This window comes from Suncus etruscus, chromosome 9 (assembly GCF_024139225.1).
Source record: "Suncus etruscus isolate mSunEtr1 chromosome 9, mSunEtr1.pri.cur, whole genome shotgun sequence".
Lineage (NCBI taxonomy): Eukaryota > Metazoa > Chordata > Mammalia > Eulipotyphla > Soricidae > Suncus > Suncus etruscus.
In genome coordinates, this window is record NC_064856.1 from 36,509,506 (window position 1) to 36,535,458 (window position 25,953).

Genomic DNA, 25,953 nt, shown 5'->3' on the forward strand with positions numbered 1-25,953 from the left:
AGTTCTGATACTTGCTCTAGGCAGGAACCCTTTATAGAGCACCATTTTTCCCCATGTCCTTTCATTTGGAGCCACTATTTGCTGGCCTCTTCTCTCCAAATCCTGTCATATATGCTACAGCCAGGGCTCAGATCCCAGGTCTGTGAAGGGGAGTGCATTGAAGGGTTCTGTCCTATTTTTTCCATTTTTGGAACTGTCAGTCCTTTCAAGGAGTCCTTGTGTTCAAGCAACCAAAGGAGCAAACTAGCAGTGCAGGAGAACTCTAAGATTCTTCAGGGTTTTGTGCACCTTGCAGCTGCTTCATACAGTTGTCTCTGTTCTCTAAGAATCTTAGGGCTCTTCCTGCTCCCTTAGGGTTCTGGGATAGCCTATGACTGACCTTGTACCTGCGGGTAGCATTCCCAGTAGCTTCTCTGGGAATAGTGACCCTTTGCCTTTTAGTTGCTCTCAAGCCCAGTGCTCTGTTGCTATGCTGCACCTGCTCTCTAATCTCTGCCTTTAGCTATTAGTTTCAGACTTCCTGAATGCTGTCTCTGTTCTTGTTCTCTCTGATACTGCCTTGTACCTGCTCTATGGTTCCTCTCTGATTGGCTCTAGTTGGAGTCTTTCTTTCTGTCACTGTTCTCAATAGGTGTCAAGCACTCATAACCACCTTCACCTCCCAAGCTCTCTGAGCTCATTTTGGTGGCCAGAGACTGCAGTAGAATGACAGAAACTAAATGCACTATACCGCAGGGCCTCCTCTTTCAAGATCTCTGTCACCACAACCATCAAAAAACACCCAAATGTCTTAGAGAAACTTTTAATAGAGAAACAGGACAAATATAGTTTTGTACCAAAGCTACTTTCCCTACCAATACTCAAAGAGTTACTAACATATTCAAGTGCTCAAGGCCCTAGTCTTATTTCCAGAGACCTTGCCTTCTAGGTCCCAGGGTTTTGCTTAAGTAAAGGACACATTCTTGTCCTGAGTCCCCAAATGTGTAGTTAGGAGCTTACTCTCTTCAGACTAAAAGCCTAACTATGCTTAATTAGGTTGGAGAAAAGTCTACTGCTTTAATCAGTCTTTTGCTTCTGCAATAGAAAAGGATATTTTGAAGAGAAGAGAGATTAAGTCAAAGCCTCTGATGTCTGCCAGGAAAAGAACTCACATGCAGAAAATTACTGAGTACTGTGGTCCTGCGCCAATGGCAATAACAGAAACCCAAACAAAACTAGGCAAAGAATAAACAGTTTGATTTTGTAAAATGAAAGACATTCTCACATACAGGGGGTGGGTGGAATTGTAAGCACCACTTTCTCTCTTCCTCTCCCCCTCTCTCTCCTCTCCTTCCCTCCCTCTATCTCTCTCCCTTCCTCCATCCCTCCCTCTCTCTCTCCATCTCTCCCTCCCTCTCCCTCCCTCCCCCCCCCTCTCTCTCTCATGTGTGTGTGTGTGTGTGTGTGTGTGTGTGTGTGTGTGTGTGTGTGTGTGTAACCACCCCCTTTGAGTTATAAAGTCAGCCTTCATTTAACGGGATTGGGGCTTAAACTCAGTAGCTCAGAGGGTCTTTTTCCTCCTCTGCTCTCCCCGGGTCAGGTCTCAATTCTCCTGCTTATTTCATAGACGGTGCCACATCTGGGAAGTGCGGTGTAAAAGTTCCTGGAACTCATTGGACTTGCAAAGGCCCCAAGCCCTGTGGGGCAGGGCCAGGTGTGGGCGGCTCCAGCATAGCACCCACCCCTCTCGTCTGAGGTCGGCCCCGCCCCCGGCCCTCGTTTCCGGACCCTCTAGTTATTTTAAGTCGCACCCCATAGGGTCCTGCTGCTCAGCGCCCTGCCTTGCTCCGGGGTCCTGTGCTCCTCGCCGCCTGCGGGCTCCGGGCGCCATGGGTCGTGGTCTTGCGCCGCTGCTCCCGACCTTCCTGTTGCTTCTCCGCAGCCTGGACCCTGCACTCTGCGATACACCTGCTAATTGCACCTTATCGGACCTGCTGGGCACATGGATCTTCTCGGTGGCCCCCTCCGAGCCGCATCGTTATGACAACTGCTCAGAAATGGGTAAGATCCCTCTTTATCCCTCTTTGCCCATTTTATGGGGACCGAACCCGCCACTCGGCGGCGCGGGAACCCCTGGGGTAGAGTGCGGGGCGTCACCTGGCGCCGCTTCCAGCTCCCGGACTAATGCCAAATCTAAGTCGCTTTCCTCCCGGGCTCCTCAACCTTTTTGTCAAGAACTATTTACCTCCCCTCTCACTCACCCATAATTTGATTTTGAGTTTGGGCTGATTTGATTCGGAAGAGTTGAGATCTTATGTACTTTGTGTTTATTGAGCTGCTTTTCGATGGTGATGGTGAAGTGAAGCCGGATGAGTTCTAAAAGTCTCTCCGGAATATAAACCAAGAAAAGTTTTGCCCTTTATACCGGTGTATTTGGAGCCCTATGTAAGCGATTTTTCACGTGTGTTCATTCTGGGATTCAGAGAAATTCATTAGGTGTGGATTTTGTACTGCTGAACCGTGCAGTGAACCAAGTTAGGCGATCTTTTATTTTATTTTTCTCAGTGTAACTTATTTTTAACAATTGGGAATGCTCATACCTATAAATGCTCAGCGTTGGAACAAAGAACAAATATAGTCCTTATGATTCCCCATAACTTGACTGTACCAGTGTCCGATATTGAGTACGAGGCGGGAAAATAGTCTTTCGTCAGAAGAGGCTTCCTTTTTTGTCTAGATCCTCACTCTCACTCGCGTAGGAGGATGACACATTCAGTTCCTTGTCAGCAGTAAAGTGATCAGCAAAGATGAAGCCAACCGTCTTAATTCCTGATGACTGTGTGCATTTCATAATTCTGGGCATTCCAAAGATTTCCTTTTAGAAGTTGAACTTGGAGGATAATAGTAGGAGGGAAATCAGGACTGGCACTGGCACTTGCAAATTTCGTTTTTGCAAGTGAGAGAAACTTTGTTTTTATTAATATCTTTATTGAAACTCCTTGATTACAAATATGATTGTAGTTGGGTTTCAGTCATGTAAAGAACACCCCCTTCACCAGTGCAAAATTCTCATCACCAAGTCCCAAATCTCCCTCTTTCCCACCCCACTCCCACCTGTACTCTAGGCGGACTTTCTACTTCCCTCATTTATTCACATGTTACAATTGTTCTCAATGTAGCTATTTCTTTTAACTGCACTCATCACTCTTTCTAATGAAAACTAGGAACATGTGTTTTTTGCCTATAACATAGACTAATAATTAAAGACATTCACAGATGAAACCATTTCTTCTTCCTCCTCTTCGTCTTCCTCCCCCCTCCTCTCTTCTCCTTCCTTGTCTTTCCTCCTCTTCCTCCCTCTTCCTCCTCTCTTCTCCTTCCTTGTCTTTCCTCCTCTTCCTCCTCTTCCTCCCTCTTCCTCCTCCTTTCCTCTTCCATCTTTTCCTCAATCTCCTTGTGTATTCTCCTTCCCATCCTCTTCCTCCTCCTTTACATCTTCCTCCTCTTCCTCCTTTTGCTCCTCCTACTTGTCCTCCCTTTTCTCCTTTTCTAGTGAGGCAAGTAGCTTTTGTGTGCCTTTTTTAAAAGGCCACACCTCCTGGTGCTATGAGCTTACGCCTGGAAAATTTAGGGGGCTGACCAAATGGGGTGCCTGGGATTGAACCTGGGTCAGCTGTGGGCAAAGCAAACACTTTAGCCAATCTGCTGTTGCTCTGGCCCACAAAATAGATTATATTGAAATAAATTTAATTGAGGTTAAAGATTTAATTAAGTTTACTAGCACAAGTTTTGTTCATAGTATACAACCTTTCAATTTGTTGAGTACTTTTGGAGGAATTTAAATTATGAGGACAGCAGTGCCTTTAAAGAAAAAAGATATATCATTTCATCTGTGATGAGATCATTTCCTTTGTCTTCCTCATGATCTGATAGCAAGTCTTTTAAACTTTTTTTTTAAATTCTACTTAAAATGGTCACTGAAATGGAATTGAGTGCTGAAAGAAGATAGAGTGGTAGGCATAAAGATAGCCCTCACTAACAATATTGCAAACCAGTCTTAAGATGAAGGAAAGAGAAGAGTGTGTGTGGGGGGGGAGGGGGGGAGAACAAGAGGACAGAACTAAAATTACAAGCCACAGTGGAATTACAGTATTATAAAAATTACAACAACATTGGAATCGAGACCCAAACTTTAACAACTAAATTAAAAACAGGCTTGTTGGGGCCGGGCGGTGGTGCTAAAGGTAAGGTGCCTGCCTTGCCTGCGCTAGCCTCGGACGGACCTCGGTTCGATCCCCCGGCGTCCCATATGGTCCCCCAAGCCAGGAGCGACTTCTGAGCGCATAGCCAGGAGTAACCCCTGAGCGTCACCGGGTGTGGCCCAAAAAACCAAAAAAAAAAAAAAAACCAAAAAAAAAACAAAAAAACAGGCTTGTTATGATGGCCCACTAGAGCCAGAGGTGGTGGCATGGGACTTTGGGAACATTGGTAGGTAGAGGATGACAATGGCGATAAGATTGGTTATGAAACACTATAGGTTTAAAACTCAACCATTATTCATAGTTGAGTTTTAGACATACATTGTTTTAGGACCAATTATTATGTACCATTTTTATCTCCAGAGCCTGAGGAAGGTAGGTACTATAATTTAAGGCATTTATTTCTTTATTGGGCAGCATGATATATCTATTTCTTGAACTCTTACTTCAGAGACATACCTGAGACCTCTCTACTAGCATACAAGAGAGGCAACCTAATGTGCACTAATATCTAATATCTCTGAAAGCCAGACTGCACCAAACCTGGTGGTATATAAAGAAAGCAACTTAAAAATAGTGAGTTATAGAATAAATATTTTCTCTCATGTAAGTAAAATAATTCTCTTTTTCTGTGCATTTTCTTTTCCTTAGGAACACCAGTAAAAAAAGTTGTGATGCACTTTGACAAAATTAAAACAGCATATGATGAGCATGGCAATTTGGGCCATTACACCATGATTTATAATCAAGGTTTTGAGCTTATATTGAATGACTACAAGTGGTTTGCCTTTTTTAAGGTCAGTTAATTTTCAAAACACTTTTTATTTTCTGTGATTTGATACCTGATATTGTTTCTAATTAGAGTACCCTAAGAATTTTAATTTTAGCTAAAGAAAATAACTGGTATTGACACCACTTTTCCTTAGAGAAATTAAATAGTGTGATTTTGCTTTTTGCCACATTATTTAAAATTAAGACTTCAGCAGGTTTAAAAAGAATCCTACTTGGGCTTGGAGCAATAGTTTAAGACACTTTGCTAGCATGCAGACAACTTGTGTTTGATTCCGGCTTCCCAGACAGACCCCTGAACTCCGTCAGGAGTAATTCCTGAGTTCAGAGACAGGAGTAACCTCTGAGCATCACCCATTATGAGGCGTGTCCAAAAAACCAAAGAAAAAATAAATAACAGAAAAGAATTCTACAGTTTGAATATCTATATTCTATTTGTATTTAAATTTATATTTTGCATCTTTTATAAGCATAACTTAATTAAAAAAATTACACTTTAGGGGCTGAAGCAGTGGTGCAAGTGGTAGGGCATTTGCCTTGCATGCCCTAGGACCTAGGATGGACCGCAGTTCGATCCCCCGGCGTCCCATATCGTCCCCCAAGCCAGGAGCAATTTCTGAACACATAGCCAGGTGTAACCCTTGAGGATCACCAGGTGTGGCCTCAAAACAAAAACAAACAAACAAAAGTTTACATTTTGATTTATAAATATTACCGTAGTCACTGAAACGGTAGGTAACCAGAATAGTATATACATTTGTTTCCTTGGAATCACATTGATTTCTTGTCATTTTTTGTTGGCTCTGAGAAAGTGAGTGAAGTACCATAATGTAGTGATTTTTTTCAACCCTAGTCCTCTGATCAATTCTGGCCTGCAAGTGTAAGTTGAATGCCCTCCTAACATATACTTTATCAATTAATGTGAAATGTATGAAAAAAGTAAGACAGATATCAAAGCACTAAAATTACTCCTTGGACTAAAGTAAAAAGTAGCCTAGTCAATCCAGATTATTATCTTCTTGCTCAGAAGAAATCTTTTCTACTTTTATTTTATTTTATTTTATTTTTTGTCAAAATATTAGTTTATTGTAAAGTTGTACTTCTTTTTTTTTTTAAATACTATTTTATTTAAACACCTTGATTACAAACATGATTGTGGTTGGGTTTTTGTCATGTAAAGAATACCCCCACCCATTACCAGTACAGCATTCCCAGGATCAATGTTTTCTCCCTCCTCCCCACCCCACCCCTGCCTGTACTCTACACAGGCTTTCTATCTCCCTATTACATTCTCAACTTTTGTCTACTTTTATTTGAACAATTTGTTTTCCTTGCAAATTCACTCTAGGGTTGGAAAGTTTAACACAGGTTGTAGCCTTGTCAGATGGCCTTCTGAAATGAGAACTTTTCAAATGATTTTAGTAATTTGAATCCTGTTCTGAGACTAGCTGTTTCTCATTACAAATAAGGTAGAAAGATAAACATTTTAATGGAATAGTGTTTGCAGCCTTTGAAATATCTGGTAAGAGTTGGCCAATTTAGGGGAATTTGTGGAAAAGTGGAAGAATGATAAAGCTGATGAAAGAGAAGTACCAGCAAATACTAACTTCTAAATTTATTATGACCCACAAAGGTTTATGGATATGATTAAAAAGATAACAGTCTAGTCATATTTTGTAGCATTCTTAATTACTTTTCTATGAGAATAATCTTTAATATATTTAATAAAAATGTCCAAGAAAGTAATCACTTCTCATTAGATTATCTGGTTTTATATAATTTGGCAGAAAGCTGTCTGTTCATACTTGCTAATGAGAAGTTCATTTTATTCACTGAAGTCCATACATACCAGTTAGTAATTTTTAAGATTCTTTTTATTTATTGTTGCTTTTTAGCTATACTGGTGGACTGCTGGAGTTCAGGACTTTCTATAGGTTCTGGTAGGTCCCTATGAGGTTCTGGAGATCAAATCTGGGTTGGCAGCATGCAAGGCAAGCACCATATCTGCCATACTATTGCTCGGGTCCCTAATAAGTATTGTTAATATCACTCCTGAATATATGGTATTTTTTTAATTTATTTTTTACACATGACAGGAATCTAACCCAGTGTCTTATTTGTGCTAGGCATGCACCATTCTACAGAGATATATCCCAATGCTTGGTAGTTTTGTGTGTGTATGTGTGTGTGTGTGTGTGTGTGTGTATGTGTGTATGTGTGTGTGTGTGGTTGTTGTCATCACTGTTGTTGTTTTTCTTTTTTAAATCATAACAGTATATGGACTTTTAGGTATTTGGGGGGGGGGAGTGGCCACAGCCAACTGTGGTCAGGGGTCACTTTTGGCAGGCCCGAGGGGCTGTATTGGTGCTGGAGATTGAACCTGGGTTAGTCAAGTGCAAAATAAGCATCTTACTGCTTCACTGTATCAACAACCTCAGGGACTTTTACAACTCTAGTACACAAGTGGTAAAGGCAATTATATTTCAGTTCCTATTCTGTGCATGAATGAGTATGTGTTTGCACTCTTTCAACATTTTTCAAATTCTTTGCCTTCAGGTTGGCCATTGCCCATGCAGTGTTTGTGTGAATAGAGAGATATTCATGATAATTGTTATTATGTCTTCCTGTCCTCCTCCTTTTTTGCCTTTCTCCTCACACCCTCCCTTGGCTCTTTCTTTTTTTTTTCTTTGGATAGGGGCTACCCCAGATTTCCTCTAGAGGTCATGGTGTTACTACCTGGAATCCTGACCAGGACTGTATGTGTAGGTATCAAAATGATACTCCTCAGTGCTGGAGTTGGAACTCCTGGGGATAGTGCACAGAGTAGACTGGGGTTCTAACACTTGAACTCTCTCCCTGCCCTGCTTCTCCTTTCTTGTGTAACACATGATAGGCACATAGATGATATTTGAAAAATGGAACAAGAAATAGATTAAGTAGAAATAACTTAGAAATAGAATGATATACTATTAAGTACCAAGTGGAGAGCAGTATATATATCTGAGTAAGTAATTTTATCCATATTATTTGCAATCTTCTTCAGAATTGAAAGTACTGTGGGGAAACTTCTAAAACTGCCATTTAATTACCATTTCTTCCATTCATATTATTCTGCCAGTTTGTTCTCATCTTACAGGGATCTGAATATTTTTTTTCCATAGTCTCAGAACATGAGTCAAAAGGTTACTAATTTTTAAAACCAAATGTGTTTCTAACTGTTCTCAAACCACTTAAGTAGAAAAGTCAACATTATACATTATTGAAAGGTATAATTCTGTCCACTCATAAGACTCTGGAAGGTATTACTTCATTAAAAAAATAAAAAATGATTGTTCTCTTTGTGATTTAAATATATATTTTAAAGTGTTCATCTCAGAGACTCATCTATGTTTCTATGCTAAAAAAAAATCAACCTCTCTGGTCTGTAGTTAAATTGTGGTTAGAAGTAAAGGTCATAATGTCTATGAACAAAGTAGAACATACATATGCTATATAGTCTTTTAGGGACATTCCATCTCAGGGCTGCTGAGGTAGAGGGCTGCTCTTGTAAATGCTCTTGAGATCTGAAGTGCTAATATGGAACTCTTGAACCTGGGGCTTCTGTAGTTAAAATGTACACTCTAGCTCTTTGAGTCATTTCCTTGTTTGCCTTGTGTGTGGTTTTAAAACATTATCTTTTGAAAATTTTTTTTTATTTTATGAAGACAAAGATGCAAAGAAAGAGGACAAAGTGAGGTTACAGTGGGAAGACAATCACCCATAAACAGAATGCTCAAAAGAAATCCCCTTGCTGACACCTTAATTTTGAATTTTCAGCCAAAAAGCATTAAGAAAAAAAAAAAAAACACACATATAATTACTTTGTCCCTCAAGTCCCCAGATTTTAGTACATTATAACATTTCTTAGCAGTACACAAAGCAATCTAAAGTCACAAAATTTATGTAACTCCTTTAACATTGAAGGCATAGTATTTTTTTTACAGTTTCATACACATGTATATTAATTTAAGTAAACCTCAATAAGAACGAGTCAGAGGGCACAGCAAAGACATTGTTGGAGTGGCAAATGTTGTTTGCAAGGGCCAGCAAAATATGGGGAACATGAAAAGGAAAAGCCTTGGCCTAAATACAAGGAGACCTTACTCCTGAAGTTTTCTGGCATAAGACCAACTCTAGGCTCCAGGCATACTAGGTAGTCCAACTAAGTCATTGTCTGTAGTGCCAATACACTTTTATTTTTCACACAGTCACTGTTGTTGGTGTAAGGTTTCTGTAGTTAAAGATCCTGGAATCTGTTCATATTGAAGTCAGGATGATGTGGAATAAACAATAAATGTGGATAAAAAATTATCTTTATCAGGGCTGGAATGATGGCACAGCTGTAGGGCATTTGCGCTGACCTAGGACAAACCATGGTTCGATCCCCCCGTGTCTCAAATTGTCCCCCAAGCCTGGAGCAATTTCTGAGAGCAGAGCCAGGAGTAACTAACCCCTTAGCATCACCAGGTGTAGCCCAAAAACCAAAAAAAAAAAAGTTATTTTTATGTAATAAATTCATTCTAGATCAATTGCATAGTGGTATTTTCTAGGCATGTTCTTTTAGTAAGTCCAGCAAACTGAAATGGGAATCAGTATAAAAAAATTAGAAAAATGGTAACATGAAGTCAGTTTTAGGAAATAAGGAATCACACACTTTTTATGATAATATATTAACACAAAAAGTTGTTGGATTTGACCTTAAGCATCCTACAGTGGTGCAGGAAAAACCTTGCTGAATGAGTAATTCAAGGGAACAGTGGACTGTTATATTTTAAGTCAATTATAAAAATGTACTGCATTATAATATTCAAAAGTTTATATGTGACATAGGCTTTAGTATTTGCATTATAATGAATCAGCATATATGTATTACAACATTCAGTTCACCAGCAAAATTTCATTTCCTCAATTGGTCCTTTCAGTCAATTAAAAATAAAGCATATAATAAGTTTTCTAGTGGCAAAATATTAATAATTTGCTTTAAAATTGCAGAATAAAAACTAAGCAGTATTTTATCCAAATTTAGTAAAATTATATAAATATATTGTTAAATAAATATACTGCAATTTCGGAAACATCTGACAAATTTAACTACAATAATTTGCTATTGTTACTCTATATATTTTTCCTGTCATGCCTTTCCATTTATTTTACTACTCTTTTCAGTTATACTGTTAATAGATTTTTTTTTATTGTTTTGTTTTGTTTGTTTTGGGGGGCCACACTGTTTCACACTCTGGGGTTACTCCTGGCTATGCACTCAGAAATCGCCCGTGTCTTGGGGGGACCATATGGGATGCATAGGGGGAGGGAATCAAACCATGGTCTGCCCTAGGCTAGCTCTTGCAAGGTAGACGCTTAACCTCTAGTGCCACCTCTCCGACTTCTAGTTTTTTTTTATTGTTGTTGCTGCTATAATTCATAAGATAAATGATAATGTGCAGATTATCTCATTTGGCTTTTGCTCTTTTTTTTATTTTGATAACATTCTGAGAATCAAGGGAACAGACAAACCTCTATCATTGGCTTTGCATTTCTCCTATTAAAACTCTGCAATACTATCCCTATTATTAGAAATTTGTTTTGTTTTATTTTCTTTATTCAGGTCTCATCTGGATGAAAAGTACTTTACATATTCCCAAGATTTTTATTCAATCTTTTATTATTATTTTTTCTATCAATTATAGGATTTCGAGATAGTGAATCTTGATTCTGACAATCTTTTTATGATTTGACTTGAGTTAAAAGTACAAGTTTTTGAAAATGCATTTTCTTGAACCATGAATGTGAATACATGTAGTGGATGTGAGTCTATGTAGTAGAGCACATCTATTGCATGCATAGATAAAGCACTAAGCTCCTTTTCTTTTCTCAACATAAAAACACCACCCCTCCTACACACACACACACACACACACACACACACTCCTCCAGTACTATCATTAGTAGCGCCATCTTTGCTACAACAACAAAGATACTTTTTTCTGTTCAACATATGGCAGATATTCAGTTATTGCAGCATTTCCTGAAGGCTGCCTAACACAACCTTCTATGAAGCAGCACAGTTCCAACTATGCAAATGTAAACATTTCAGGTTCAGCTTACTTGTAAAACTATGCTGACCAATACCATTGACCAACTGGTTCTAATTGGCAACACCATCAGCAAATTTGCACTCTTTAGAAGTACCACACATTGAAAGCAGTCAGCCTTTTAATAACATCATGTATAAAAACATAAAATAAATTTGCTGATTTTATATGATGGATGGTTACCTTTCTTTTTATACTTTTTGTTTTGTTTTTGTTTTTTGGGTCACGTCTGGCAGCACTCGGTTTACTCCTGGCTCTGCACTCAGAAATTATTCCTAGCAGGACCATATGGGATGCCAGGATTTAAATCGCTATCCGTCCTGGATTGGCTGCATGCAAGGCAAACATCCTACCCCTGTGTTATCTCTCTGGCCCCTTTCTTTTTATACTTATTCATTTCTACAGTGGACATGTACAGAGCTTATCTAATATACTCATAATCTCTGCACATAATACCCAGTTGAAGAAAGTTGTATGAAAAGAGCTGATTTTTGAAAAATTCAAGTTGAAAAGACTTTCTAACTTATTACTATTTCTCATGCTATCTCTGAGGATGTAAATGAAACAGTCTATATAAGGCAGTAGAGAAGGAACTTAGATTTTATTTTGAAGATTGTAAACGCAAGGGCTGAACAAATTAAATGGAAGTGAAACTACTTACATGGCTAGGCAATTCAGGCTTTAACTAAGCAAATTTCATTAGTTGGTTGATTTTTGTTTCACCATTATGACTTTGTAAAACAGGTTGCTGCTCAAAATAGTATATTGGAAGATAGGATGTTTAAGGTTTTTTTTTTTGGTCTATATATGTGCTAATGGTTAGTGTATTTTAGATATACAAAAAAACCACTAGAAAGATCAATCATGCATTTATGTAATAAAGATTTTGGGATTTGCAGTTTTTCCATTTGTGCTTTCTAGGTTTATTTTAAGATGTGACAAGAATCTTAGTGTACTTTTTAATTAGGGTATATTACTACTTCTACTAAAATTACGTATGTTAGGATCAATAATTTTGTCTCTTGTTTTAAATAACTTTAGGGTTAACTTTTAAGTATGCTACAATTGAAATAAAGAATCAGTTTTGCATTGAATGCTTGCCTCTTCTGTAATGTTGCTTCATTTCAGTGTAATGACTCAATTTACCATTGTAAATTCTTTATAGGATGTCACTAATTTTATCAATCAGTTGTTTATGCAACTGGGCACTGTGGGGATATATGACTTGCCACACCTGAGGAACAAACTGGGTGAGCACCACTGAGATATTTCCAACTTTCTTATTAATAGAAACCTTTTCCTGGTGGCTTATGCAAATTCGTTTATTCATCTATAAAGGCACACTGACTTGGCTTTATGAGAAATTTTATGCTTCACTCTGCCCATTTGCTAATTCTATCTTGCCATACCATTTTATGCAAATGATTTTTCACTTTGGTCTGTTTTGTCTATGTCAAATCACCTCTTTTGACCAAGATACTCATAAATAAAAGTAGAACTCAACCCAAGTTAAAGGAATGAGTCAACTAAGGATAGGTTGGCTCAAGGTTAGTTCACATCCTGAAGTTGTTCATTGTGTTTCTAAAAAGATCTATGAAAACTTGTGAGATCCTGGTATTTTTGATCTGTCTTCAAGTAGAGAGGTATTTTTTTTTCCAAAGGAAGAAATGACCTGCCACTCTATCTTTTGAGAAGTCGTTCAGTTTTTAAAATGAATTTTTTCCCTAGCATAGAATATTGTTGTGCAAGAAGAGTATCTATTCAGTGTATTTTCCACACATTCAGCAAAGAAGTGTAAACCAAAGTTTTCAATGGTTCCCTAAATTTGGTATACATATTTTTCTTTTGTTTTGCCCCCTCCCCCCAAGGCCTACATTTTTTTATATATTTGTTTATTTCGAGGCTACTCCTAGCCCTGCTGGGGGGGGGAGTCCTATGTGGTGCCAATAAATGCACAGCCAATGCCTTACCTTGTATTGCCTGCTGTTCCAATCAAGCCTGTTAAGGTCAGCTAAGGTTCATGGAGATTATGGCCTACAATTATTTTTATGAAAAAATGAGTAGATAATATAAAGTTGGTTAAACCTTGCTTTTCCTTTAGCATTTCCTTTTCCTTCCACTTTTACTTGTTTAGAAGAATAAAAATTAGAAATAGGTTGAAAATGAAAGCACCTAACCTTACCCCACAAGTATCAGCTCAGATAAATATAAAAGTATAAATTGTACAAGTTTAGAAAGCTTTTTAGTGATCTGCCAATAAAATTGCCTATTAGTTGTGCTACTTTATCTTTTTAAGTTTTATAGCTTCTTCCAGTCAGCTACTAATTATAAATTAAAGAACTTGAGCTAAAATAGATAGGTAGCTTCTTCAGTATTATTATCTGGTATTTGTTAAGTAAAGATGGATATAGATTTTTGTTTATTTGATTGTTTATTTTTACTTCAGAAATTCTCTGCATCTTGAATATATTGTATGCTACAACTTTAGGAATAAGATACAGTAAAAAAAAATGCCCAAAATAAATTTCCCATTTTCTATTACAAAATGTCAGATATTCTTATAAATGTAGTTTATAAAATTATCTTCTAAAACTCACCGTCTTCTTAGTAAGGGTAACTACCTTTTCTAATACAAAAAGATAAACTCAAAAATAAAAAAAAAAGATTAGTAAATTGGTTAAATAGCCTACTAAGCTGGATATAGGAATTCATGCAGTATTAAACTTACATTTAAAACCAGTAGGTAGGGCCAGAGAGATAGCATGGAGGTAGGGCCTTTACCTTGCATGCAGATGGACAGTGGTTCGAATGCAAGCATCTTACCTGGTACCCTGAGCCTGCCAGGAGTGATTTCTAAACATAGAGTTCAGGAGTAACCCCTGAGCACTGCTGGATGTGACCCCAAAACCAATAAATAAATAAATAAAATTGGTAGGTAGATAAGTGAATGTAATTAGGTTGTTAGAAATAGTCTGTTAAGGACATTTTTAAGACTAAGGCTTATTCGGAAGTTAGTTTGCATGTACTTGAGTATGCTGGCTTTATTCAAATGTGTGTTGCCTAATGCTGGAGAATAGCAGCTTTTAGTGAATGTCTTGGAATGCACTAAGAATTTCTGACATTTCATATGTCATTTTTTTAAACAATAATGTAAACATTTTTAAGAGACTCTGATCCTTTTCAGCTTGTAACTCTAGGTTTTATTATCTTGTAGTTATTAAATAGAGCGTCTATTGAGGGGATCTTTTAAAACCACGGCCAAAAGAAAACTTTGGGCTAAGAGACAGAGCAGAACACAACAGCAGTGAACTACATCTAACAGCTATCAGAGACTTCTAAGCAGCCACAGTCTTGTCTGGAAGACTCCAGACATGTGCATGTAGTCCTGGTGACCAAGGCAGCTACCTTCCTGAACATTTCTTTGCAAAACTGCAGCCACCATTTTGGATTATGAACAACCAGATACTACACAGGATAAGCAAATATCCTGAAAGTCTTAAATGGCTTCACAGTCCAGACTTTGAATAAAAAGTAACATGCTACACAAGTTATTTTTCTCTTTTATATTTGTTATTTTATGTTTTATTCCCGAATTGGTTAAGATGTGAAATGTGTGTATTATTTTGTTCATAGTACAAATCTTATTCACAATTAAATTGTCTTTTGAGTGAGTTATCCCTTTCATTAATTACTTTGTGAAACTCCAGCACCTACTATGAAGTGAAGATAAGGTTTAAGGAAATCTTGAGAGACAAAAGTAATGTATTCATGGTAATAAAGTTCTGAAGGAAGACAGGTATTAGTTGGGATAAGGAAGGGTGGATTATCTAAGTTACAACTGCTAAATCGTATTGCATTTAATCTTTCCTATGTTAAGAGCTTGGCATGATTTACCTTAAAAAAATTTTAGAACATGGATACTACTAGTTTCAGTTTATGTATCGATACATTAGCCTCAGAGTAGGTAAGGGTTTGCCTCACTAAGAAAGCACTTTGCTCTATGGAGGAGAAGGCAAGTTCATTCACAAAGCATAGTGATACTTGCAGTCAAGATAGGTTTTCTGGTGACTCTTAGGAGTTATAGATGCTTGTTTAATGTAATAGAGTATAAACTGAGTTAACTCCGATGGAAATGGCTACAAGTTTTCTTATGAAATGAGGCTATCCCACACCCCCCCCAATCAGAAGCCTCATTATTAAGACCAAAATTTATTTACTTGACTTAAGGCTAAAATGTATTTTCTTTTTTAAAATAGTATTAAAAATTGGAAAGAGAATTTTACATACTACAATTAATAAGTAACCTCGCCAAATTGGTCTATCTTGATCATACTATTGTTGATACTGGTTGCTCTCTTTAAAATCTTTCCTCATAAATATTGGATTCATTTTTACTCAGGTGTTATTATAGGTTGGTAGTTGATAAATACTGACCTTCGTAAAAAGAAAATGGGAAACACCTAATCAATTTAGAAAAAGGAATACTTTTCTTAGGTATTCCTGTTTAAATGAAGAAAACCTTATATTATCATTATCTAATTAGCTATAATGACTTTTGGGGCTTCCCTCATATACCCTGAGAAGTACTGGTATGCTTTTCTGGGAAAGTTATATCTTTTAAGGATCAAATAAGGTCCATTCTACCTCTGGACCTAATAAATCTTTTATACTCGGGATCTTAGAAACCTTGCCTCATTTCATTATTGAGGGAAATGTTATTATTTTTGTAGGTTTCTCTGCTTCAAAACTAATATACTTGTAATGGAACAGTTCGTTAGCCTGCCTTCATTTTCTTCCATGCAGAAAATATGCATCTCCCTATTTTATTTTCTGCTCTGAATGTACAGGATGTAAATGATATAAATGTTTGAAAAGTGATGCAGACTTCTTTAGTCTTATCTAAGATTGTTCATGAGTAATATTGGTTAACATAAAATCAGTTTTATAGGGTTCTAGTACTACATGTACAAAACGATGCAATATTAATGGTTTTGATTTTCTACTCTAAAATTATATAACCTTACTTGCCTCTAGAGTTCTAATAGAGCTTTGTATTTGACAAGTTGTTTTTCAGGATGTAAGTACTCATAAGGCAACCAGTATGAATATGGATAAGAGTGGAATTTAAAAATCTCCTCTACTAAAGTGATTTCCTAACTTTCTGTATAAATTTTCATATAGGTGATGTTTTTTACTATGGAAAAGACAACTTATTAGGTACAAAATTACAAATATGTGTTAGAAGACCCTGTGATATAAAAGTTTAGTATTCTGGGGCCGGGCGGTGGCGCTGGAGGTAAGGTGCCTGCCTTACCTGCGCTAGCCTAGGAGACGGACCGCGGTTCGATCCCCAGGCGTCCCATATGGTCCCCCAAGCCAGGAGCGACTTCTGAGCGCATAGCCAGGAGTAACCCCTGAGCGTTACCGGGTGTGGCCCAAAAACCAAAAAAAAAAAAAAAAAAAAAAAAAAAAAAAGTTTAGTATTCTCTTTCATAATTGATGTTTTACTTGTACTCTAATCAATATACTTGATATGGTTAGGTATCGAGTTTCTGTATTATTGGCCATTTAATTATTTATGTAGCATAATAGATTTTTGCATAATAAACCTTTAGTATATATTTACTAAAGAAATAAAATGAAATAATACAGCATTGTGCTGTTCTATGTTTTATTTAATGCTCTGGAAAAATTTCCTTTCTGGTGGCCCACATCATATTTTTAAATGCTTTTGTAGAAAACAAAACAGATGATTTTTATATTTTATCAGTTTAATTTTTGTATAAGAGTATAGAGGCCAAAGTAAAGTTCCCAACATTAAGAATTATACAAGAAATATTTACATATTTCATGTTTAAAATCTTTTCTCATCTGTATCTTTTCCATAAATCCTTATTGCTCATTATATTACAGATAATATTACTAGAAGTTACAGATAATATTAATTAGCTGCCAAGGGATGTATAACCACATGGGTTCCCCCATATCAGGAAATCCAAGATTAAAACTAGCTCCAACCTGAAAAGCTGATTGAGTTCTGAGGAACACCATCCTGGACTGGGTTAGGCAAACAAGAAGATTCCTTCAAACTTTTTGCTTAAGATTTTAAAGTGAGTAAGTAAACAGTGAACCAAGCAAGGTATTTGGGCTACTTTGCCAAATTATAAATTCCCATTTGCTTAAACTAGTTCTGGAATATAACATTTTAATTTAAATTGATTTTCTTTTTAGCATTAGAGTTTCATAAGTTTATGTTTCTCTATTTTCAGGGTAAATCAAGCTACCAGTTCTTTTCATAAAATATTGGTCGTTATTTAGTTTCAATCATTGAAATAGCTTTCTAAAGATTCACAAATAATTAAAATTAAACTTTTAAAATAAATGGTTAAGTCTAGGAAGCATAAAACTAGAGCTAATTCTTAAAACTAATACTGGGAAGCATTTCTTTCTTGTTTAGAGGTGACAATCTGGGGTGGGTTTGACCAAATATTCATTGATCAAAATATGCCTTAATTTCCTTTAATTCTAAAGGATTTGACTCTCACTTTGGCCCTGACAGCAATGGTACTGATATATCTACATTGATAGTTATGAACAATAAACAAAGAACAAAATGCTGAATAAATATTCTTTACTACTGCTGGAATATAATATACCTACATATATTCTTTAGTATTATTTTTTAACTTCAGGCCAGAGAGATAGTTGCATTCTATTGCCTACAGCTTACCTTATATACATACATACTCATTCTCAGAGCACAATGACTCTTTTTTTTTAAATTTATATAAACACCTTAATTACATACATGATTGTGTTTGGGTTTCAGTCATGTAAAGAACACCACCCATCACCAGTGCAACATTCCCATCACCAATGTTCCAAGTCTCCCTTCGCCCCACCCGACCCCCGCCTGTACTCTAGACAGGCTCTCCATTTTCCTCATACATTCTCATTATTAGGACAGTTCAAAATGTAGTTATTTCCCTAACTAAACTCATCACTCTTTGTGGTGAGCTTCCTGAGGTGAGCTGGAACTTCCAGCTCTTTTCTCTTTTGTGTCTGAAAATTATTATTAAAAGGGTGTCTTTCATTTTTCTTAAAACCCATAGATGAGTGAGACCATTCTGCGTTTTTCTCTCTCTCTCTGACTTATTTCACTCAGCATAATAGATTCCGTGTGCATCCATGTATAGGAAAATTTCATGACTTCATCTCTCCTGACAGCTGCATAATATTCCATTGTGTATATGTACCACAGTTTCTTTAGCCATTCATCTGTTGAAGGGCATCTTGGTTGTTTCCAGAGTCTTGCTATGGTAAATAGTGCTGCAATGAATATAGGTGTAAGGAAGGGGTTTTTGTATTGTATTTTTGTGTTCCTAGGGTATATTCCTAGGAGTGGTATAGCTGGATCGTATGGGAGCTCGATTTCCAGTTTTTGGAGGAATCTCCATATCGCTTTCCATAAAGGTTGAACTAGACGGCATTCCCACCAGCAGTGGATAAGAGTTCCTTTCTCTCCACATCCCCGCCAACACTGTTTATTCTCATTCTTTGTGATGTGTGCCATTCTCTGGGGTGTGAGGTGGTATCTCATCGTTGTTTTGATTTGCATCTCCCTGATGATTAGTGATGTGGAACATTTTTTCATGTGTCTTTTGGCCATGTGTATTTCTTCTTTGTCAAAGTGTCTGTTCATTTCTTCTCCCCATTTTTTGATGGGGTTAGATGTTTTTTTCTTGTAAAGTTCTGTCAGTGCCTTGTATATTTTGGAGATTAGCCCCTTATCTGATGGGTATTGGGTGAATAGTTTCTCCCACTCAGTGGGTGGCTCTTGTATCCTGGGCACTATTTCCTTTGAGGTGCAGAAGCTTCTCAGCTTAATATATTCCCATCTGTTAATCTCTGCTTTCACTTGCTTGGAGAGTGCAGTTTCCTCCTTGAAGATGCCTGTAATGTCCTGGAGTGTTTTGCCTATGTGCTGTTCTATATAATTTATGGTTTTGGGGCTGATATCGAGGTCTTTAATCCATTTGGATTTTACTTTCGTACATGATGTTAGCTGGGGGTCTAAGTTCAATTTTTTGCAAGTGGCTATCCAATTGTGCCAACACCACTTGTTGAAGAGGCTTTCCCTGCTCCATTTAGGATTTCCTGCTCCTTTATCAAAAATTAGGTGGTTGTATGTCTGGGGAACATTTTCTGAGTATTCAAGCCTATTCCACTGATCTGAGGACCTATCCTTATTCCAATACCATGCTGTTTTGATAACTGTTGCTTTGTAGTACAGTTTAAAGTTGGGGAAAGTAATTCCTCCCATAATCTTTTTCCCAATGATTGCTTTAGCTATTCGAGAGTGTTTATTGTTCCAAATGAATTTCAAAAGTGTCTGATCCACTTCTTTGAAGAATGTCATGGGTATCTTTAGAGGGATCGCATTAAATCTGTATAATGCCTTGGAGAGTATTGCCATTTTGATGATGTTAATCCTGCCAATCCATGAGCAGGGTATGCGTTTCCATTTCCGTGTGTCCTCTCTTATTTCTTGGAGCAGAGTTTTATAGTTTTCTTTGTATAGGTCCTTCACATATTTAGTCAAGTTGATTCCAAGATATTTGAGTTTGTGTGGCACTATTGTGAATGGGGTTGTTTTCTTAATGTCCATTTCATCCTTATTACTATTGGTGTATAGAAAGGCCATTGATTTTTGTGTGTTAATTTTGTAGCCTGCCACCTTGCTATATGAGTCTATTGTTTCTAGAAGCTTTTTGATAGAGTCTTTAGGGTTTTCTAAGTAGAGTATCATGTCATCTGCAAACAGTGAGAGCTTGACTTCTTCCTTTCCTATCTGGATTCCCTTGATATCCTTTGCTTGCCTAATCGCTATAGCAAGTACTTCCAGTGCTATGTTGAATAGGAGTGGTGAGAGAGGACAGCCTTGTCTTGTGCCAGAATTTAGAGGGAAGGCTTTCAGTTTTTCTCCATTGAGGATAATATTTGCCACTGGCTTGTGGTAGATGGCTTTCACTATGTTGAGAAAGGTTCCCTCCATTCCCATCTTGCTGAGAGTTTTGATCAAGAATGGGTGTTGGACCTTATCAAATGCTTTCTCTGCATCTATTGATATGATCATGTGGTTTTTATTTTTCTTCTTATTGATGTTGTGTATTATGTTGATAGATTTACGGATGTTAAACCAGCCTTGCATTCCTGGGATGAAACCTACTTGATCGTAGTGGATGATCTTTTTAACGAGGCATTGAATCCTATTTGCCAGGATTTTGTTGAGGATCTTTGCATCTGCATTCATCAGTGATATTGGTCTGTAATTTTCTTTTTTGGTAGTGTCTCTGTCTGGTTTAGGTATCAAGGTGATGTTGGCTTCATAAAAGCTATTTGGAAGTGTTTCTGTTTGTTCAATTTCATGAAAGAGTCTTGCCAAGATTGGCAGTAGTTCCTCTTGGAAAGTTTGATAGCACAATGACTCTTAAGCACATTAATCAGAGTACACCTGAGCATTGCTGGCTGCTCACTACCACCACCAGATTTGTTCAACCTCATGTCAGATGTTCTTTTTTAAAACAATAAATGATTACCCCCCCCCCCTTTTCTTGGGATTGGTGTTGGCGCTTCACCCAGTGATACTTGGAAGTGCTCAGGGGACCATTAGCAGTGCTGTCTCTAACTGGTTTTGAGTGTATGCCAGGAAAAATAACATCTTAATCTCTATACTAGCCTTCTGGATCCATAATATAATGTTTCTGAAGACCTCTATGGCCAATTTTTAAAATATGTATTATCATTTTGACTGATATTTATTAGTAGTTTTTATATCCTGGATATCAACCCTTTATCTGATGTGTTGAATGTGAATATTGTTTTCCCACTCATTAAGCTATATTTCAGTTTTAGTCTGTGTTTCTTTTGCTGTGTAGGTGTGTGGGATGGTACTCTGGTGGAGGGAAGTTGGCACTGGTATGGAATTGGTATTGAATAGTATATGCCTGACTTAACTGTGTATTTTACTACTTGTTTAGTCTTTTGTCACTTTTTAAACTCTTCTAACTTTATAATGTCATCTTACTCTTAGAATCCCGTGAAATTGGTAGGTAGTATTTCCAGTATCAAGTCTCAAGTAATTGATACTAGTTGTTAATTTAAAGCTACATAAGTGATAAAAAGGACTATGATTTAAAGGGTAAAGTTCTTTTCATTTGGCTGTGGTTACATTACCGGTGGTGCTTGGGGGCTACTATGCTTGGGGGCATTGTTCTCTGTGATGCTCAAGAGACCATGTGATTTGCATGCCCTCAGTCTATTGAACTGCACTGTCTTCTCTTTGTGGCACAGAAAGCCCTTATCACTATTATTTCTGGATATTATTACCATACTCTTTTATTTTTCTTATATCTCACAAATAAGTGATATTATTTCATGTCTATTCCTCTCCAACTTCACTCATATTTATATTTGCATTTTAGCCAGTGCAGAACATAAGAATAGTATTCATGTATTTTCCAAATATGTTACTCATCAAGGAAGCAGTGGAACAAAGTGTAATTGACTGCCTCTCTTTTTCAAATAGCAGTTGAGCAAGAGATCCAGGGTAAGTCACTTAAGAACTGAAATTCCCCAACCTGTTCTTTTTCAGTTGGTTAACACGAGGAGGTATATCTTATTGCATAGTTGACAAATGATGACACATTGAAAAGGGGGATTTTTGAGAATGTTTGGAAATCTAGTGGTAATTTTGAAGATGACAATTTAGTGATTAAATCCAAGTAGTTTTCTAAACTTAAATGCTATTTGAAGGTTCTCCAAGTTTATTCACTTATTATTGATTGATTTTTGCCACCCAGCAAAAATCACCCAGTGATTGAGCACCTAGTTCTCAATGTATACTCCTGTCTACACTCAGGGATCACTCCTGTTGGCTCAGGCCACTCCTAATGGAGTTCAAAGGAAACACTGGGGATTGAACCAAGTTGGCTGTGTGCAAAGCAAGCACCCTACCTGCTATATTATTTCTCTGGCCCTTTTTTATATTTTATTAAATAATATATCTGTTGCAATAGAAATTGGCACACAATTATAAATTAGCCTGTCTGTGAAATAGTTTTTCAGTGAAAATTTTAAAAGATAATTTGGGGAATTTAAACCCAGTTTACTCAGAGCTTTTTTTGGGTTTTGTGTTCAGATGTCAGTCCTGTCAATGATGCATTGCTGGGGCACATGGTTATATGGTAAGGTCTATCTCATGTCACACCAAAAACTTAACTTCTTTTCTTTCTCTGATCCCTGATGTTTATATAAAAATAATTTAAGATTAGAATAAGAAAAGTTTAAGCTTGATATTGTGAATCTAGTCTCAACTTTTAAAATATTATAAATGCCACCAAAAGGTCTATTTTTATAAACCTTGCAATATATTGAATTGTTTACCTATCTCTAAGTAACCTTGCAATATATTGAATTCAGTTTACCTATCTCTAAGTAACCCTGAGTAACTGCCCTTTAAATGTGTTAATATCCAAAGTCATATTAGCCATCCACAGTAATAAAAGAAATGCCAGGTGGGAGAGTATTTGTATTAATAAATTTATCATGGTACCCTAATGGATTAATGAGAAATTGGCATCTGATATGACATATGATTTTTTTCTTTTGTTGGGGGTACATACCCAGTGGTGCTACAGTAGGGGTTGCTCCCTATGATGTTCAAGAGACAATATAATGCCAGGGATCAAACCACATGCCCTACCACAAAGCATAATTTGCATGCCCTCAGTCCATTGAACTACTTTCTGTCCCAAATGATTCTTTTTTTCATGATCTATACTTGATTGCACAAACATATCACTACCGTATTTTACCTTACTCATGTTATCTTATTTATATAAGGTGATTTTATTTTAATTTAATTTATATATTTAATTTATAAAGAAAAGATTATATAGGGGCTGGGAATATAATTCAAGGGAATGAAGTGTGCATCTTACACATACTAAATAATGCCCAGTTTAATCCCCAGCATAGCAGTACCACCAGAGTCTAGTCTAGGTATAGCCCTGGAAGTTCCTGATTACCAAACCACCATGGAGGAGGCCACTGGGGAGGCCTTTATTTTTGAGGAAAAATAAGGAAAAAGTACAAAATAATATTAAAATAGTAAATAGGAGTTTATTTCTTCTATCTGCATATCTTTATTTACAATTTACAAATCTTTTACCAGGTTTTTTTAAAATAATTATTTAAGCACTGTGGTTATAAAATGTTCATGATTGAGATTTAATCATAGAATGTAGACCACCTTTTACTAGCACACACTTAGCTGCCATTAATGTTCTCATTTTTCTTCCCCCCCCCCCATGTCTGCCTCTGGGATAAGAAACATTTTAAAATTTCTTTCTAATTTCCCCAATGTTTACTGCAACTATGCTAAACAAAATGAAACAAAACAAAAAGACCAAAACACTTGCCACATTTGACCCCCTCCTTTATTTTCTTTCTTATTTTTTCAATTTTATTTATATTTAAAGCTTCACCTTTTTTATTTTTTTTACAAAACCATAGAACATCAGTTTCACATTTATATGTTTCCCTACAAACTGAAAAAAGGATAAAAAATGTGGATGGGACTCAGTGGCCAAGTGGTCTTAGAAGCATAGAGTAGAAATAAAAAATGATCAGCCCTAAATACAAAAACCAATGTCAACAGCAATAGAATCAAGAGACCCAAACTATAACAGGCTATACACAAAATGAACCTGTTATGCTAGCATTCTAGGGGGCTAAGGGTGGATGTCCTGGAACATGCTGACAACTATAGTGGAGGGAGGTCAACACTGGTGGTGGGAACAGACCTAATTCACTGTCACTATGTAACTGAAATACAACTGTGAAAAAAGTGGGGGGCTTTTTAAGCCTTTGCTGCATACTTTATAGGTATCTCTTCTCAGAATTTTGGCAGTTGACCTCTTTTTTAATTCTTATGAAAAAAAATAGTGTATGAAGAAGTGACTGACACATGGGATTGGGAACAATTAAGTCGTAGATAAATATTAAGCATTGAAAGATTTTTTTAACACTGACAAGTTAATATTTATCATAGATTTAAATTTAATCATAAAGTCATAAAATACTGTAACAGAAAAAGTCACATTTGAATGATACCCCACCCCCACTTCCTCTCATGGGAAAGTTGACTTTATATTATCTGTTATGTTTAACTTGTGACTCAGTTGTGCTGACCAGATGAAAAACCACACTGGAAAACAATGTGGAGCAGATTTCTTTTAAAGTGAATGTCCCTAACACTTGATATTTTATCAGTGATTTTTAGTCTGCTTAGGTGAAGAAATTTTCTGGGCTTTTCCAAACTTGGATAGCTTGCTGAATCACAAGAATGGCATAACTAATCATTTATTTATTAATTTTTATTGTATTCTGAACATCTTAAGGGCCAGGGCTTAAGTAATAGAGTTTGCCTATCATCTGGTATGTTGCCTGGGAAATTATGTTAAGTATTTGATAAATAAAAGATTTGGCAAAATGGGGGCTGGAGAGATAGCATGGAGGTAAGGCATTTGCCTTGCATACAGAAGGATGGTGGTTCGAATTTGGCATCCCATTTGGTCCCCAAGCCTTCCAGAAGCAATTTCTGAGCATAAAGCCAGGAGTGGCCCCTGAGCACTGCCGGGTATGACCCAAAAAACAAAAACCAAAAAAAAAGAAAAAAAAAAAAAAAGGGAAGTATAAGTGATATATTTTGGAGGCAACTTAGAACTGAAACTACCTAGACAGATGCAAGTAAGCAACTTTTAGTAGCATCATCCCCAAAACACCATTTTTTTTTATCTTTTAAAACTTTGTAAGCAATAAATTTCACTCATTGTCTAAAATAATTTCTAAAATATTTAATTTTACAAGAGTTATATAACAGTCTCCATTTTATAACCAGGCCCAATTCACCTATCATTTTCACTAAAATTTTTTTTTCATAGAGGATAGAGAAATAGGAAAGTGGAGAATGAGTTTGCCTTGAAGTTCTTGACCTGGATTCAATTCAAGGCACTCCATATAGTCACCGTGGCCTCACCAGTAATTATCTCTGAGTTTAGAGCAAGGAGAAAGCCCAAGAGCCATCAAGTTAACCTCAGAACAGAATTTTAAAAAATATTTTAAAGGCTTTTTTTCATTAAAACATTTATATTTTGGCATTCAACTTAAGTACATACTTTACTGCTAATTTTTTCTTTTTAGGGGCCATAGAGATAGATAGTACATCAGGCAAGTTACTTGTGTTGCATGACACAGACTTGGGATGGTCATTTGAGCCCAGCAGGAGTGATTCCTGAGTGGAGAGCCAGGAGTAACCACTGAGCACTGCTGGGTGTAGATGTAAAGCAAAAATATACAAAAAGGTTTCTTTTAATAGGCTTGAATGATTTATGGAAGATTGAACAGATTTACTCTATCTGGGGGAGGCAGGCTCCTCCCACATGTATCTCAGGAGGCCTCTTCCCTGGTTATTTTGGTCAACTATGCTGGAGGTTCAGTGTGATAGCTCACGAATGTAGTGCTGGATATTACTGACTTATCTGATGGTGCTCTAGGGTCTATAACTAGACATCCTGTGTTGTGCCAGGGATGCAACCTGGGTAGGCTTCTTGCAAGGAATAAACCTGTACTCTCTCTCCAATCTTAGCAAACTTACCCTCGTTGGACAAAATAATGAGTGCTTTAGGTTTGGGGACTATATGATCAGTCTTGTGGCTACTCAAGGCAGCCAG

At 36.9% G+C, this 25,953-nt stretch overlaps 1 protein-coding gene across 1 annotated transcript in view; it reads left to right on the forward strand.

The window, feature by feature from the left end:
- The first annotated feature begins 1,846 nt into the window (after positions 1 to 1,846).
- The window catches only part of CTSC (cathepsin C), a 54,491-nt gene continuing 30,384 nt past the window's right edge, over positions 1,847 to 25,953 (forward strand). Inside the window, exons 1-2 of the mRNA XM_049781335.1 lie at positions 1,847 to 2,040; positions 4,890 to 5,035. Coding sequence (XP_049637292.1) covers positions 1,869 to 2,040; positions 4,890 to 5,035 — 318 coding nt within the window. The 5' untranslated portion in view covers positions 1,847 to 1,868. The remainder of the gene's footprint in view (positions 2,041 to 4,889; positions 5,036 to 25,953) is intronic.